Source organism: Saccopteryx bilineata, chromosome 3 (assembly GCF_036850765.1).
Source record: "Saccopteryx bilineata isolate mSacBil1 chromosome 3, mSacBil1_pri_phased_curated, whole genome shotgun sequence".
Classification (NCBI taxonomy): domain Eukaryota; kingdom Metazoa; phylum Chordata; class Mammalia; order Chiroptera; family Emballonuridae; genus Saccopteryx; species Saccopteryx bilineata.
In genome coordinates this window covers 119101290-119119226 of record NC_089492.1, presented here as the reverse complement: position 1 = coordinate 119119226, position 17937 = coordinate 119101290, and the positions used below count along the sequence as shown (strand labels likewise).

Here is a 17937-nt window from a genome sequence, read left to right as displayed (position 1 = left end):
TAATTGCTCTCAGCAATGTTTTGTTGCTTTCAGCATACAGTTATTACACATCTTTCACAAATTTATCCCAGAGGGCTCCTTTTTTTTTTCCAGTGAGAAAAGGGGAAGCAAAGAGACAGACTCTCGCATGCACCCTGACCAGGATCCACCCAGCAAGCCCCCTAGGGGGCAATGCTCTGCCCATCTGAGGCCACTGCTCTGTTGCTCAGCAACTGAGCCATTTCTTTAGCGCATGAGGTGGAGACCACTGAGCCATCCTCAGTGCCAGAGACCAATTCGCCTGAGCCAATTAAGCCAGGGTTGCAGGAGGGGAAAGCGGGGGTAGAGAAGCGGGAGGGGTAGAGAAGCAGATGGTCACTTCTGTAATGCCCTGAGTGGGAACTGAACCTGGAACATCCATACTCCAGGACAATGTTCTACCACTGAGCCAACTGGTCAGTGTACCCGAGAGTTTTTTTTAATGCTTTTGTGTATGGTGCTTTAAATATTCCTATTTCTGATTTCCCATTGTTACTATGAAAAAATTGTATACTGAATCTTGTATCCTGCAGTGTTGCCAAATATACTTTTTTTTTAAAGGTGTTTTTTTTTTAAATTTTTATTTATTTATTTTTTACAGAGACAGAGAGTGAGTCAGAGAGAGGGGATAGATAGGGACAGACTGACAGGAACGGAGAGAGATGAGAAGCATCAATCATTAGATTTTCATTGTGTGCTGTGACACCTTAGTTGTTCATTGATTGCTTTCTCATATGTGCCTTGACCACAGGTCTTCAGCAGACCGAGTAACCCCTTGCTGGAACCAGCGACCTTGGGTTCGCTGGTGAGCTTTTGCTCAAACCAGATGAGCCCACGCTCAAACTGGCGACCTCAGGGTCTCGAACCTGGGTCCTCTGCATCCCAGTCTGATGCTCTATCCACTGTGCAACCGCCTGGTCAGGCCAAATCTACTTTTTAATTCTGGTACACATTTGAAGCTTCCTTATAATTTGCTACATAAATAATTATATCATCTATAAAAATGTATATATATCTTTAAGTTTTTTATGTTTAAGAAGCTTAAAACAATACTTTGCAATTTTCCATTCTCAGTCTTGATGCTAAATTGTCATAATTCCATTTTTAAGATTGTCATTTTCTATACAAGTTATAAAACAGAATATATTATTTAAACTTTAAAGTCACTTATATTTTCGAGAATTTTTAAAAAGTATTTTATGTGTAGTAATATATTTGCCAATTTTTGTGTTCTTCATTCCTTTGTGTAGATTCAAATCTCCAAGTAGTGTCACTTTCTTCCTGCCTAAAGAGCATGCAGAGCAAGTCTGATGGTAACAGATTGTTTCAGCTTTTGGATATCTGAAAATATCCTGGAAGGGGGGTGTAGAAATTTGTGTTGATAGCGTTTTTTTCTGACTTGAATTTTTGTTGAGAAGCCTTGCTGTGGTTTTCTTCATGTTTCTTATGCTTGGGATTCATTGAACTTCTTGGACTTTATTATTATTTCTTTTAATTTCTAAAATTTTTGTCCATTATTTCTTTAAATATTTTTTTCTATCCCTGTAATCCTCTTTCTTTTTGGAATTCCAGTATCACATATGTTCCTCTGGTTCATTTTATTCATTATTTTCCCCCTAAGGCTTCAATCTAAATAGTTTCTACTGCTATGTCTTTAGGTTCACTAATATTTTCTTCTGCAGTAACTCACATGGGGTTAATCTCACTCAGGGTATTTTTCATCTCAGACTTTGATTCTGAATTTGTCTTCCATGCTTATGCTTTCTTCCAGCTTCTTAAATATCTGAGGTGTATTCATGATAGCTATTCTACCACTTGACTATTATTCCATTATGACTGCCATTTCTGCATCTGGTCTAATGAGTGAATATATCCTCCTTATCTGAGTCAGATTTTTTCTGCTTCTTTATATGTCTGATGCATTTTTGATTGGCTGTCAGACTTTGTGAGTTTTATGTCTTGAGTGCTGGTTTTTTTTGGTATTCCCTTTAGTATTCCAGGGCTTTGTGTGGGATTCAGTTATGCTACTTCAATTAGTTTGATTCTTTTGATCCTTGCTTTTTTTAAGTTTTGTTAGGCAGGCTCAGAACAAACTTTAGGGCTAATCTGGTTCCACTACTGAGACAATACCCTGCTGAGGGCTCAATTTGATGTCTCAAGTTTAAGGGAGTCTTTCCTCTCTGACTAGTAGAAACATAAATTGTTCTTGGTCCTGGGTGAACTCCACAGAATGTTTTAACAGATTCTTTGCCCTCAGTAATTTACTCATATGCAATCAGCAAATGAGTCAAGAGGAAACTTCCATAGGACTGTGAAACTATGAGAAGCTCTCTTCTCTCTGATAGTTTGTCCACAAACTCTAGCGTCCTCAGTACCCCAAAGTCCAAACTCTATTTCTTCAACTCAGGAGATTACAGGTATACTGTGTTTTATTGTGATTTACTTTACTGCACCTAGTCAATAGTGATTTTTTTTTTACAACTTTAAGGTTTGTGGGAACCCTGGGTTGAGTAAGTCTGTTGGTGCCAAAAAGACTAACTCCCTGAAGACTAAGATGATGGTTGGAATTTCTTAGCAATAAATTGTTTTTTAATTAAGGTATATATATTGCTTTTTTTAAAAAAATTCATGATGCTAATGCACACTTAGTAGACTCTAGTATAGTGTAAACATAAACTTTTATACACACTGGGAAATAAAAAAAATTGTGTAACTTGTTTTATTTTGATGTTTGCTTTATTGCAGTGGTTTAGAACTGAACCCTCATTATCTCAGAAGTATGCTTGTACTAGGGCATTTGGGTCCCTTCTCTTAAACTGTAGTTGGAAACTCTATCCCATAAATAAAGTTTGGATAACTATGGAGCTCACCTTCTTCTTCTTCTTCTTTTTTTTTTTTTTTTTTTTTACAGGGACAGAGAGAGAGTCAGAAAGAGAGATAGATAGGAACAGACAGACAGGAATGGAGAGAGAGGAGAAGCATCAATCATCAGTTTTTCATTGTGACACCTTAGTTTTTCATTGATTGCTTTCTCATGTGTGCCTTGACCGCGGGCTTTCAGCAGACCGAGTAACCCCTTGTTCGAGCCAGCGACCTTGGGTCCAAGCTGGTGAGCTTTGCTCAAGCCAGATGAGCCTGCACTCAAGCTGGCAACCTCGAAGTCTAGAACCTGGGTCCTCCGCATCCCAGTCCGATGCTCTATCCACTGCACCACCGCCTGGTCAGGCAGAGCTTCTTTGTTTCTGTTCTCTCAGGCTGTGCTACTTGTCCTGTGCTACTTTTGTCCAATGTCAAAACTGTTATTTCATATGCTATTCAATCTTTTAGTTGTTTAAGACAAGAAGCTACCTCCAGGCTGTATAACTCCATTATGGCAAAAGTAGAAGTTTTGCTTGCTACTTTTTAACACACTCAGGGCCACAGTCTGCAGTCACACAGGTAGTACACTATATAATTTCAGAACAAAGGTGAATACACCCTCCTCCTATCCCCATTCTAGATTTGAGTAAAATGGCCACTCTAATCACACTGACTATTTATACTGAGCTTATGGTCAATAAACCTCTTATTTGGGTAAAAATAACACAAATCACAATTCCTTATTTATAAATACTATGATCCCCTTGTTTGACATTTGAACAAGTCTTCTCATCATATCAGTATCATAAATGATTATTTGGTTCCCACAATAGGCCCATAACACAATTGAAACATAATACATATAGTAATAAATTAAAATATCCAAGTGCTATTTATAACATGGTTCCTGTGGAAAGACACTATAGACATTCTAACCAGAGATTGCAGGAATACAGAATATACAAGAATACAGAAGAAGATAGGAGTATAAGGGCAAAGATTATAAAAATTCAGATGTGGATGAGATAGATATTAACTTAAAAACTGTATAATAACATTGTTAACAGACTTCATTTTGCCTATATAAACATATATTACAGAAGGATCCCTGTAGTTAATATAAAGACTGACCTATGATGATAGCAAAATGAAATGTACTTACTCATCCAATTCTTCATCTTCAGTTTTAGAACTATCAGCATAGAGGTACTTGCTCATGTCCACAGGTCTTACATTTTTTCTTTTTGTAGACTGGGGAGGAGAATCCTTTACAGTTACAAAGGTTTCTGGTTCATCGAATGGGTTTAAATATTGTGGAGTCTGTACCTCTTTGAAGGGATGATAGCTATTATTATAAAAAGATTCTTCTGGCTTTTTATGTGAAACTGTTTCAGTTGGTTCTAAAAAGCAACAGCAACAGATATATTAGATTCAATTATTTTATTTGATACTTATATTTTTAACGTCTTCAAAAGTACTCAATATTAAACTAATAAACTTTATGGCATTGAACTAGTACATTTACTAGGGCTACTTTCAGAAGATCTTTGTCTACTTTTCTAGGGATGGTGCTCCCCAAAATGGCATCTTTGTAGTCTCTAATAATATTAGTGCTATGGTATGCCAATTTTGGAAAATTTAATCTTCTTACAGATACAATATTTTATTAAAGCCTGTTCATTTCAATATAATGGTTTGCTATCTCAAACTGATTCATAATAAATTTCTGCCTGAAAAATAACATTAAATCAATTAAATTTTGAAACAATCTTTGGTTAGTTATACAAGCAGAAACCACTTTGGGATCTGAACATTCATTCTGGACTATGTCAAAAGTACACCCATATACCACTAAATTGGGTTTTGCAGAGTCTTCAAAAATCAGGTTTTTGCATGCTACAAGACCTTAAATCTTCAGAACATTTAAAGAGATGTTTGATTTTTTTCCAATATAACTTGGATCCATCAATACTCTATTTAATAATGCAAAGAAGTAACATTAGAATTTTCAGGTTGAAAGTGCTATATCAAAATCATACTAATTAGCTGATAGATATGCTATACCAAATTCTTCTAAGTTTTATTATTTTGAATTTGTATTTGAAAACAAAGATACTCTTGGTCCTGGCCAGTTGGCTCCATGGTACAGTATCAGCCCAGCATGTGGATGCCCCAGTTCAATTCCAGTCAGGGCACACAGGAGAAGTGTCCACTGCTTCTACATTCCTCCCTCTCCCCCTTGTCTCTCTGTCCCTTTCTCTTCTCCTTCATCAGTGATGGCTCAATTGGTTCAAGCACACTGGCTGTGGTACAAGGATGAGGATGGCTCTGTGGAACCTCCTCCTCAGGCACTAAAAATAGCTTGGTTGAGAGCATGGCCCCAGACGGGCAGAACATTGCCCCAGACGAGGGTTGATGGGTGGATCCGGTTGGGGTGCATGCCAGAGTCTGTCTATCTCCCCTCCTCTCACATGGAAAAAAAGAAAGAAGAAGAAGAACAAAGAGAAGGAGGAGGAGAAGGAGGAGGAGGAGGAGGAGGAGGAGGAGGAGGAGGAGGAGGAGGAGGAGGAAGAAAAATGAGGAGAAAACAAAGGTAATCTTAAAAATAAAATTCTGATTCACAGCACAAAAAGCATTACAGTGTGTCCTTCAACTTGTGAACTACTTAGTAACAGCCTTTACTTCTTTTATGTTTATTAATATTTTAAAACAAAACTAGAATTTCTAATAAAACTTTCCAATATCTGATCATAGATTTTGCTGATAAAAGTAAACATTTTCCTCATTTGAAATACATTTTCAGGGAGCCAATAATTGTACCACCCAACTCTGACAAAATATTCAATGAAGCAGAAAATTGGTTATTGAAATTCTCAAGAAAAACAATTGTTTCATAAATGACATTTGAAACAATTTAACCCAATTATTATAAATATATCATTGATATATATTTATGACTTTTACATTTTAAAATCAAGCTATTTTTACCTGTACTTTAGACATTAGCCCAGACTTAATTTGTCTGTATATTGGGAAAAAGGTAAAACATAAAGACTCTCAATTAGAATTGAAAACCATGGGAAATCAATGATGAAGCGTGAAAGATTCATAAAACCATAATAAAGCAATACTAAATGTATTTTAAAAAGTCTATGCTAGAGAAGAGACTCAGTAACTGTGTATCTTTTGTAACACCGGAATAATATTTAACTTAACACTACTATAATCTTTATAATAATGTAAATGAAGTATTTTCTTTTCTCAGTGGGGGAAGAGAGACTGCAAAGTTTCTGCCTACTCAATTTTTATTAATAAATACCAAGTCTCAAATGCTTAAGAAACCAACAGAACTGGTCAATGGAAATAAAATTTTAATTTTCTCTCTCAGGAAGAGGTTTGTAAAAATTTATCCAAGCAAATTCATCAGTTATAAATCCAAAAGTAAGAAAGTATTCAAGCTATTGAGCAAGATTTGAAAGTGACAGAATAGGCAACAAAAAGGGTTTAAGATAAGATTATTTCATGTAAAAGTTAACGAATACACTTTCTAAAAGAGCCACTGAAACACAAAATATCATAAATACGAGAACTGAAGCTGTAAAAGCAAATAATAATAATAATAAAGAACAATCTGACAACTGAAATATATTTTTATCTTCCTCAAATACTTTTGTTACAGGAGAATACAAGTTGTTTTTAATCTTTTGAAGATTCGAGTTTTTAATAAATAAAAATTAATATTTTAATTCCAGAAAATAAGTATTCTTTCAGTAGAAAATATTTATTCCAGTCTAAGAGATGGATATTTAAAGAGAATACTAGTTGTCACATTTTTTCTTAGCTCTACAGTAATGAGTAAAGATTCTGAATAAGGCTAACTAATCTCTTCTATATAGTAACACAGTATTATATGCTGTTAGCCCCTCTATTACTCAGAAAACAGATCCATATATATTTAGAAAAATTACTTATTTGATTATTTTAAAAACTCAGTATAATCAGATATATATAATACACAATCAAGGAGAAAATGTATGGTCAAAAAAGACACTTGATTAGAAATCTTAGCTTCAACTCCATCTCCATTTACCTAAAGTTCTTGTTCAAATCATTTATTTCCTCTAGGCTTCAGCATCCTAATCTATGAAAATAGGTCTGAACTAGGTTGGTCAACTCTAAGATTTATTGTAATTGTTAAGATTTAAAATATGCTCTTAATATAATTAGCTCACAAACAAAATAAAATCTCATCATTTAAACTTATAAATTTAGAATGCAGTAAAATAAGAAGGGAGAAAATAAAGGAAGAGAACGAGAAGTGAATTATGAAATAATATTGTTCTAACAGAGTGAATCCTGAAGTTAAAACCTCATTCTCACCATGACAAGTGGCAGCAAAATTCTGTAAAGCTGAGGAAGATTTCATAAGAGCAGTCTAAGATATAAACAGTGGTTAATCATTCTTGCTTTTACTTTGAGCAAACACAGTTTAATTAAACAGAAGTCTTACTTCTTCAACAGCTCTTATCTAGGCTCTAAGAATTCAAAACTACTTGATAAGAAGAATGACCCAGGGGGGAAAAAGTATCTGGTTTATTACTTCCACTTATGTTATATATAGGACAATAGTGGTGGTTCTCAATCTTCTTTCTGCTCTGTTATGCACAGGTACAACTTACTGTCAACACTGACTGAAATTCTCAGCCAGAGACATGGAGTGGGTGGTAGAGGGACTCATCAAACTCTCTGAGGGGGAGGGTGGAGGAACTGTCTAGAGAGAGAGAAGCCACCCTGCCATGTCAATGTCAGTATGTGTCATGACCCGACCTTACTCGGTAGGCCAAACTAATGAAACTTTACTATATGCCAGCCTCTTAAAATATTTGTTTATGTTCTAAACTTTTAAAAATCAACACAAAATTAAAAAACAAAACAGGTAATAGCTACAATTTTCTACTCCTGTTTTCTAAGAAATTTGTCTTTTAAGGGAACTCTTGAGTATTTTCTTTAGGAAACTTTATAAATTTATTCAACAAGAGACAGAAAAATGTTATCTCTAACAACAAAACTTACTATATGATAAAACTAACAGAGAATTTAAAAATAAGCCCCCAGTAGTATAGAGCTGAAGATGGCAGCAGAGTAGGTGGACGCACAGACGCCCAACTCTCACCGCCAAACTGGAATACAAATCAATTTAGGAAAAATCAGCGTGAAAAACCAACTCTGGGCCCTGGCCGGTTGGCTCAGCAGTAGAGCGTCAGCCTGGCATGCAGGAGACCCGGGTTCGATTCCCGGCCAGGGCACACAGGAGAAACGCCCATTTGGTTCTCCACCCCCACCCCCCTTCTTCCTCTCTGTCTCTCTCTTCCCCTCCCGCAGCCAAGGCTCCATTGGAGCAAGGATGGCCCAGGCGCTGGGGATGGCTCCTTGGCCTCTGCCCCAGGCACTAGAGTGGCTCTGGTTGCGACAGAGCGACACCCCGGAGGGGCAGAGCATCGCCCCCTGGTGGGCAGAGCATTGCCCCTGGTGGGCGTGCCGGGTGGATCCTGGTCGGGTGCATGCAGGAGTCTGTCTGACTGTCTCTCCCCATTTCCAGCTTCAGAAAAGTACAAAAAAAAAAAAAAGAATTAAAAACCAACTCTAGACTACAAGAACGGCTTTCAAAAACCAAGGAGCAAAGAAGAAGCCACAACAAACCTGGTAGGGAGCGTCTGAATCTCCGCTGCTTACAGGAAAGGGGGGGGGTGAGGCTGAGAGCCCAGAGGGGATCTCACTCCAGGGAAAAGAGCAGAAAATACTGCTCACAGCCACTTGCCTGGCGACTAGGGAGCGAGGTGTGTTGAAAAGACCAGCTTATCTCCCAAGTGAAAAGGAAAGAGAGAGGGACAGACTGTGAGGGGCTAAGTAATGCAGGAGACGACCTAAAAAAAGCTGACTCATCCATGCTGGAGGCTGACATAGCTGGGGGAGGGACTGATCCTTCCCCACAAAATAATACTGAATTGCTTCCAGATCAGAGATCTCCAGACATCTCTCCAGCTCCAATCAGCGAAACAAGACACAGCTGAAAACAAGAAGTGGGGAGGAGGGGCAGTAACTCAGGTCTCCATAAAGATCTGAGATACACCTCCCCCTACTGAAGTTGAGAAACCCTGCCCCCACAGAGATTAGTTGGTGGAAGAGGCCTTTAGAGTCTCAGGTTACACCCATCGCATTCCTGGATACAGTTTCAAGGAAGCCCCCTGCTGAGATCAGTAAACAAGACTATCACCTGTTAAGAAAACAAACAAATCAAGACTTCAAAGCTGCCCAAATCCGAAAGTGGATTACAAGTAATAGCTGATACCAACCCAAGAAGACCTAGAAATAACACAACTGAAAACTGGAGGCAGACAACACCAAGACTAGAATCAACCAACTCTACAAATAAAACACCCAAACACAGACAATGAGAAGACAAAAAAGTGCAAACCAAATGAAACCACAAGAGACACCTTCAGGAGATGAACTGAGTGATATGGAAATAATCAAACTTCCAGATGCGGAGTTCAAAATAATGATTGTAAGGATGCTTAGGGATCTTAGAACAACAATGGATGGTCATTATGAACACCTAAATAAAGAAATAGCAAGTATAAAAAAGAATCAGTCGGAGATGACAAATACAATATCAGAAATAAAGACCACAATGGAAGGAATTAAAAACAGGATAGAGCTGAGGATTGAATCAGCGACTTGGAGGGTAACTGGAATAAAGGCATGAAAGCAGAGAAGAAAAAAGAAAAGAGACTCAAAATGTCTGAGGAAACTTAGAGAGCTCTGTGACAACATGAAGAGAAATAACATCCGCATCATAGGGGTTCCTGAAGAAGAAGAAAAAGAATAAGGGATAGAGACTTTGTTCAATCATATCATAGCTGAAAACTTCCCAAATTAATGCAGGAGAAACTCTCACAAGTTCAAGAAGCACAGAGGACTCTATTAAAGAGAAACCCAGAAAAACCTACACCAAGACACATCATAATTAAAATACCAAAGCTAAGCGATAAAGAGAAAATATTAAGCTGCAAGAGAAAAAAAAGCTATCACCTACAAAGGAGCCCCCATAAGGATGACATCCAACTTCTCAACAGAAACATTTGAGGCCAGAAGGGAATGGCAAGAAATACTCAAAGTAATGCAGAACAAGAACCTACAACCAAGACTACTTTATCCAGCAAGGCTATCGTTTAAAATCGAAGGAGAAATAAAAAGCTTCCCAGACAAAAAACAACTCAAGGAATTCATTACAACCAAACCAATGCTGCAGGAAATGTTAAGGGGCCTGTTGTAAACAGATCAAAGTGGGAAAAGAATATAGCAAAAAAGGAATACACCTTTAAAGAATAAAACGGCAATAAACAACTACATATCAATAATAACCTTAAATGTAAATGGATTAAATGATCCAATCAAAAGACAGGGTAGCTGTGTGGATAAGAAAACAGGACCCGTACATATGCTGTCTACAAGAGACACACCTTAGAACAAAAGATACACATAGATTGAATGTAAAAGGATGGAAAAAAACATTTCATGCAAATGGAAATGAAAAAAAAGCTGGGGTAGCAAAACTTATATCAGACAAATTGGACTTTAAAACAAAGGATATAGTAACAGATAAAGAAGGCCACTACATAATGATAAAGGGAGTAATCCAAAAGGAAGATATAACTATTATAAATATCTATGCACCTAAATATATAAAGCAGACTTTGATGGATTTAAAGGGCGAGATCAACAGCAATTATAATAGTAGGAGATTTCAATACCCCACTAACATCACTAGATAGATCCTCAAGAAAGAGAATTAACAAAGAAACAGCAGACTTTTTGGACACACTAGATCACCTCGATTTAATACATATCTACTGAACCTTTCACCCTAAAGCAGCAGAATATACATTCTTTTCAAGTGCTCATGGTAACACTCTCTAGGATAGACCACATGTTAGGGCACAAAAGTGGTCTCAACAAATTTAAGAAGATTGAAATCATATCAAGCACTTTCTCCGATCACAACGGCATGAAACTAGAAATGAACCACAACAGAAAAGCTCAAAAATTCTCAAACACATGGAAACTAAATAGCAGGTTGTTAAATAACGAATGGATTAAGAATGAGATCAAAGATGAAATAAAAAAATTCCTAGAAACGAATGACAATGAGCACACAACAACTCAAAATTTATGGGACACAGCAAAAGCAGTACCAAGAGGGAAGTTCATAGCACTACAGGCACACTTTAAGAAGCTAGAAAAAGCTCAAATAAACAACTTAACCCTGCATCTAAAAGAACTAGAAAAAGAACAGCAAGTAAAACCCAAATGTAGTAGAAGGAAGGAAATAATAAAGATCAGAGCAGAAATAAATGACATAGAGGCTAAAAAAACAATACAGAGGATCAATGAAACTAGGAGCTGGTTCTTTGAAAAGGTAAACAAGATTGATGAGCCTTTAACTAGAATCACCAAGAAAATGAGAGAGAGGAATCAAATAAATAAAATTAGAAATGAGAGTGGATAAATAACAACTAATACAACAGAAATACAAAATATTATAAGAAAATACTATGAAGAACTGTACGCCAAAAAACTAGACAACTTAGATGAAATGGACAAATTCCTTGAAACATACAATCTTCCAAAAATCAATCTGAAAGAATCAGAAAACCTAAACAGACCGATTACACCAAATGAGATTGAAATAGTTATCAAAAAACTCCCAGCAAAGAAAAGTCTGGGGCCTGATGGCTTCACAACTGAATTCTACCAAATATTCAAAGAGGAACTAACTCCTATCCTTCTCAAACTATTTTAAAAAATTCAAGAGGAAAAAAGACTTCCAAGCTCCTTTTATGAGGCGAGCAAAATTCTGAATCCAAAACCAGGCAAAGACAACACAAAGAAAGAAAATTATAGGCCAATATACCTGATGAATATAGATGCTAAAATCCTCAACAAAATATTAGCAAACCGGATCTAACAATATATGGAAAAAATCATACACCATGATCAAGTGACATTTATTCTGGGGAGGCAAGGCTGGTACAATATTCGCAAATCAATCAATGTGATTCATCACATAAACAAAAGGAAGGAGAAAAACCATATGATAATTTCAATAGATGCAGAAAAAGCATTTGATAAAATCCAGCACCCATTCATGATCAAAACTCTCAGCAAAGTGGGAATACAGAGAACATACCTCAACATGATAAAAGCCATCTATGAGAAACCCACAGCCAACATCATACTCAATGGGCAAAAATTAAAAGCAATACCCTTAAGATCAGGAACAAGGCAGGGGTGCCCCCTTTCACCACTCTTATTTAACATAGTCCTGGAAGTCCTAGCCACAGCAATCAGACAAGAAGAAGAAATAAAAGGCATTCAAGTTGGAAAAGAAGAAGTAAAACTATCATTATTTGCAGATGATATGATATTGTATATAGAAAACCCTAAAGTCTCAGTCAAAAAACTACTGGACCTGATAAATGAATTCAGCAAAGTGGCAGGATATAAAATCAATACTCAGAAATCAGAGGCATTTTTATACACCAACAATGAACAGTCAGAAAGAGAAATTAAGGAAACAATCCTCTTCACTATTACAACCAAAAATATAAAGTACCTAGGAGTAAACTTAACCAAAATGACTAAAGATTTATACTTGGAAAATTACAAAGCCTTGATAAAAGAAATCAAGGAAGATACAAACAAATGGAAGCATTTAACGTGCTCATGGTTAGGAAGAATAAACATCATTAAAATGTCTATATTACCCAAAGCAATCTATAAATCCAATGCAATACCAATTAAAATACCAATAACGTACTTCAAAGATATAGATTACATATTCTAAAAATTTATATGGAACCAAAAAAAACATGAATAGCCTCAGCAATCTTAAAAAAGAAGAATAAAGTGGGAGGTATCATACTTCTTAATATCAAGTTATACTACAAGGCCATTGTACTCAAAACAGTCTGGTACTGGCATAAGAACAGGCATATAGATCAATGGAACAGAACAGAGAACCCAGAAATGAACCCACAGCTCTATGGACAACTGATATTTGACAAAGGAGGTAAGAACATACAATGGAGTAAAGACAGCCTCTTAAACAAATGGTGTTGCGAAAACTGGACAGCTACCTGCAAAAAAATGAAACTAGATCACCAGCTTACACCACTCACAAAAATAAACTCAAAATGGATAAAAGACTTAAATGTAGGCCACGAAACCATAAGCATCTTAGAAGAAAACAGGCAGTAAGCTCTCCGACATCTCTCAGAGCAATTTATTTGCTGATTTATCTCCATGGGGAAGTGAAATAAAAGACAGGATAAACAAATGGGACTATATTAAACTAAAAAGCTTTTGCACAGCTAAAGACAATAAGAACAGTATAAAAAGACAAACTACAGCCCTGGCCGGTTGGCTCAGCGGTAGAGCGTTGGCCTGGTGTGCGGGGTACCCGGGTTCGATTCCTGGCCAGGGCACATAGGAGAAGCGCCCATTTGCTTCTCCACCCCCACCCCCTCCTTCCTCTCTGTCTCTCTCTTCCCCTCCCGCAGCCAAGGCTCCACTGGAGCAAAGATGGCCCGGGCGCTGGGGATGGCTCCTTGGCCTCTGCCCCAGGCGCTAGAGTGGCTCTGGTCGCGGCAGAGCGACACCCCTCCGGGGCATCGCATCACCCCCTGGTGGGCAGAGTGTCGTCCCTGGTGGGCGTGCTGGGTGGATCCCGGTTGGGCGCATGCAGGAGTCTGTCTGACTGTCTCTCCCCATTTCCAGCTTCAGAAAAATACAAAAAATAAATAAATAAATAAATAAATAAGTAAAAAGACAAACTACAGAATGGTAGAACATATTTGACAATACGTCTGATAAGTGGTTAATAACCAAAATTTATAAAGAACTTGTAAAACTTAATAGCAGGAAGACAAACAATCCAATCCAAAAATGGGCAAAGGAAATGAACAGACACTTCTCCAAAGGGGACATAAAGATGGCCAATAGGCATATGAAAAAATGCTCAACATCACTAGTCATTAGAGAAATGCAAATTAAAACCACAATGAGATATCACCTCACACCAGTCAGAATGGCGCTCATCAACAAAAGAACACAGAATAAGTGCTGGCGAGGATGTGGAGAAAGGGAACCCTCCTGCACTGCTGGTGGGAATGCAGACTGGTGCAGCCACTGTGGAAAACAGTATGGAGATTCCTCAAAAAACTGAAAATTGAACTGCCTTTTGACCCAGCTATTCCACTTTTAGGAATATACTCCAAGAACACCATAGAACGGCTCCAAAAGGAGAAATGCACCCCCATGTTTGTGGCAGCATTGTTCACAATAGCGAAGATCTGGAAACAGCCCAAGTGTCCGTCAGAGGACGAGTGGATTAAAAAGCTTTGGTACATATATACTATGGAGTACTACTCAGCCATAAGAAATGATGACATCGGATCACTTACAATAACATGGATGGACCTTGATAACATTATACGGAGTGAAATAAGTAAATCAGAAAAAACTAAGAACTACAATATATGAATCCATACATAGATGGGACATAAAAATGAGACTCAGAGACATGAACAAGAATGTGATGGCAACGGGGTTTGGGGATGGGGGGAGGGGAGATGGGGCGAGGAAGGAGAGAGGGAGTGGGGGAGGGGAGGGGCACAAAGAAAACAGATAGAAGGTGATAGAAGACAATTTGACTTTGGGGGATAGGAATGCAGCACAATCAAATTCAAAATAATCTGGAGATGTTTTTTCTCAACAAATGTACCCTGATTTATCAATGTCACTGCATTAAATTTAATAATAAAAATAAATAACTAAATAAATAAAATGCCCCAAGTAAATGTCTATGTAACACTTTCTCTTCTCTGTCAAAAATTCAATGGTAGCCACCTAGAATTGGTGATTAACTGCAAGTGGTACTGAACACAATATTATCATTAGGGACAAAAATTCTGAGTCTTTAAAAAAAAAAATCTCTTCCTGCCCTTACAGTTCAAGAGAATCTGACTATATAAAGACTTTAAAAGTATGGAAAAAACCTTGCTACCTTCTGAGTCAGGATCTCCAAATGGATTTAATTCTGCTACATCAGGATCACCAAATGGATTTAAATTCACAGTGGCCAAGTCCTTTTCTGCTTCATCCAAAAAGTTAAGTTTGTTGATAAGCTCTGAAAATAACCGTAAGTATTAGTTCACTATGGTTAGTATAAAGTATAATTTCAATCATTCATGAAAATTTCAAATTGTAAAATTTCACACTAATAATACCTGTAAATAATAAGATATAGATAGCATTTACCAGTGGCAGAATACCATTCAAGTATTTTGTAGCATACCAACATTTCCATATGAAAAACAAACGTACAAATTAAATTGAAAATCAAATTATCAGATAATAAACTATAGAAACTTTCATCTGAATTTAATTTGATCTAATAAAATAGTACTGACAGATTTTTTAGTAAAACATCCTTTACTCCTAAATATAAATAATCCAAATGGGTTTAGCCTTAAAAAGTATTTTAAAAAACAACAGTTACAATATAAAATACATGCTAACTAAAGAAATAGTGGCATGTTATATAACCAATAATTATTTTATAAGATGTTTTTAAATCGCTGCCTAAGGAGGATCCTGATATAAGGCTTTGCTAAAGATGGTAAGTTCTGTTATGCTGTTGCCTGTTGGTGCACTACAAAATTACCAAAGAAAACATCTAAGGAAAAGCACAAAGACAAAACTGACAGCTAAGTACAGACAGAAGTCAAGAGGTAGCAGGTCACAGTAAATACAGGCAATAAGAAGCAGAAAGAAAGGAAGAAAGCTCTTAGACCTTCAGAGGAACTGGCTGATTTAGCTGAAGGCATATTTGCTTGCTTTATGCAGTCATCTCGATCTTCATCTAAGCTGCTCAGAGCATTCAATTGGTTTACAATTTCTGTAAACAGAAGCCAGTCGAGACAAATGTAAGGTATGGTCATTTAATTAAAGAGCTGTAGAAGCATGCTGTTACTTAGACAAAGAAAGGTGATGTTTGGTTAATCAAGAGAATACATTCAGAGAATTCTATTTTGATGAACTATAACAGATGTATTTAATTAAAGTTATGTTGTACCATTTAAGATAAAGAACATTTTATTGTAAAAACTTATATTAGTAATATAACGACTATGTTAATAAACACAAAACAAAGATAATGACACAAGAGATTGATAATGGCTTTCAGCTACCACATTTTGTATTTGTAAAATAGTGTTTTAAATGCATATATTAAAAACAATTAGAATAATCCTGATAACATAAAAGGTATGTGCTATTTGTTTATAATATTTTAAATTTAAACTAAAGGTTTTAAGATTACATCTACATGAATCATGAACATAAAAAAGCACTTGTTCATGTTCTAGAATTTTAAAAATCAGTACAAAATAAAAACAGGCAATAGCTACTATTTTCTAGTCCTGTTTTCTAAGGAATTTGTCTTCTAAGGGAACTCTTGAGTATCTGCTTTAGGATACATTATAATTTATCCGGTAAGAGACAACAAAAAACAGAGATAGGAAAATCTTGAAATAAGAATTCATTTTTACATGAATAGAATTTTTACATGAGTCATATATTTTGGACAACTCTGCATATATGAAATTACAGTTCACTGGGTGAAAATTAGCTTGGAAAAAAATAAGAGCCTACTAGAGTATTCTAGTTAATTCCTAGTGTTTCTAAACTTAAAACTTGGGGATAACTTAGGTATTAGGACAAACCAGACAGATCCAGATCATTCAATGGGAAAGAAAGAAAATGGTTAGAAATAGAAAACATCTACAAATTCAGTACTAAAAATGTTGTTCTTTAACATTGTAAATCTAACTACATATTATAAATTCTATTTGAATGAAATTATAGAATACACAGTTGTAACAGTTATAATAAGGTTGCCTTCACCCATTCATTTGCTGTTCAACAAATATTTACCACTCTGTATGAAGCACTATGCTTGATACACAAGGATGAAAAAAAAGCAGACATGATAGTGTCTTCATGGAATTTATCTTCTATAAAGATAGAAATTAATATTGAAACAAATAATAAATGACTACTGGAATATTAGGCAGTTGGAAATATGTATTATTTTTTAGACCTTTGAACTAAATACATATGAAAAGTTGATAAAGTTATTTATTTCTCTTATTGGAATGAGAAAATACATTTTGCATGAATAACACTATTTGAGATAGTCCAAGTAAACCAGAGAAAATAAGAGTAAATACAATTAATACCATTTAAATTCTTCATCTAAATTTGAGTTAAGCTGAGCAGCCTTTATAAAGTGTCTTCTTCCATTTTACTCTGCCAATAGTTTTAAACCACACTCTGACTCAAACTAACTTAGCAAATTCCTCAGTAGGCAGAATTCATTCATAAGTTAAGATTCTCTACCCCCTACTTCTAGTCACTGGAACTGTAATTTTTAGGAAAATATAATGGAGTGAAGATTAGTGTTAAGTGATTACCAGTACCCAACTGATTTTTTGTTCATTCATTATTAGTTGTGTATTTTTAAGAATCTGAAAATGGGTTGTTTTTAACTTTGAAAATATGAAAATATTAAATCTCATAAACATCCTCAGGTATTATTCTAATATCCACATTTAATCATGTATTTTAGTATCTTTTGATTATACTATATTCCCAGATGTGCAATTATGAAGCTAAAACATTTTAAAACACTCAAGGATTTGTAGTTTTTACAGATTTATTTTATATCCTTAGATGTAATCATTTATTTTATTATTTTAGTGAGAGGAGGGGAGACAGAGAGACAGACTCCTGCATGTGCCCCATCAGGATCCACCTGGCAAGCCCACTTGGGGACGATGCTCTGTCCATCTGTGGCTGTTGCTCTGTTGCAACCAGAGCCATTTATTAGTGTCTGAGGTGGAGGTTATGGAGCCATCCTCAGCACCTGGGCCAACT

The 17937-nt window shown here is 36.2% G+C and overlaps 1 protein-coding gene across 7 annotated transcripts in view; it reads right to left on the bottom strand.

Annotated features, from left to right (window-relative positions):
* EHBP1 (EH domain binding protein 1) overlaps positions 1-17937 on the bottom strand; it is a 591964-nt gene that overhangs the window by 209403 nt on the left and 364624 nt on the right. For 5 of the 7 annotated variants that reach the window (XM_066267218.1, XM_066267219.1, XM_066267217.1 and 2 more), the window contains 3 exons: positions 15794-15898; positions 15005-15127; positions 4040-4277 (listed from right to left, as the gene is read on the bottom strand). In XM_066267218.1, coding sequence (XP_066123315.1) covers positions 4040-4277; positions 15005-15127; positions 15794-15898 — 466 coding nt within the window. The remainder of the gene's footprint in view (positions 1-4039; positions 4278-15004; positions 15128-15793; positions 15899-17937) is intronic. The other 2 variants (XM_066267220.1, XM_066267222.1) reach the window with 1 other exon arrangement.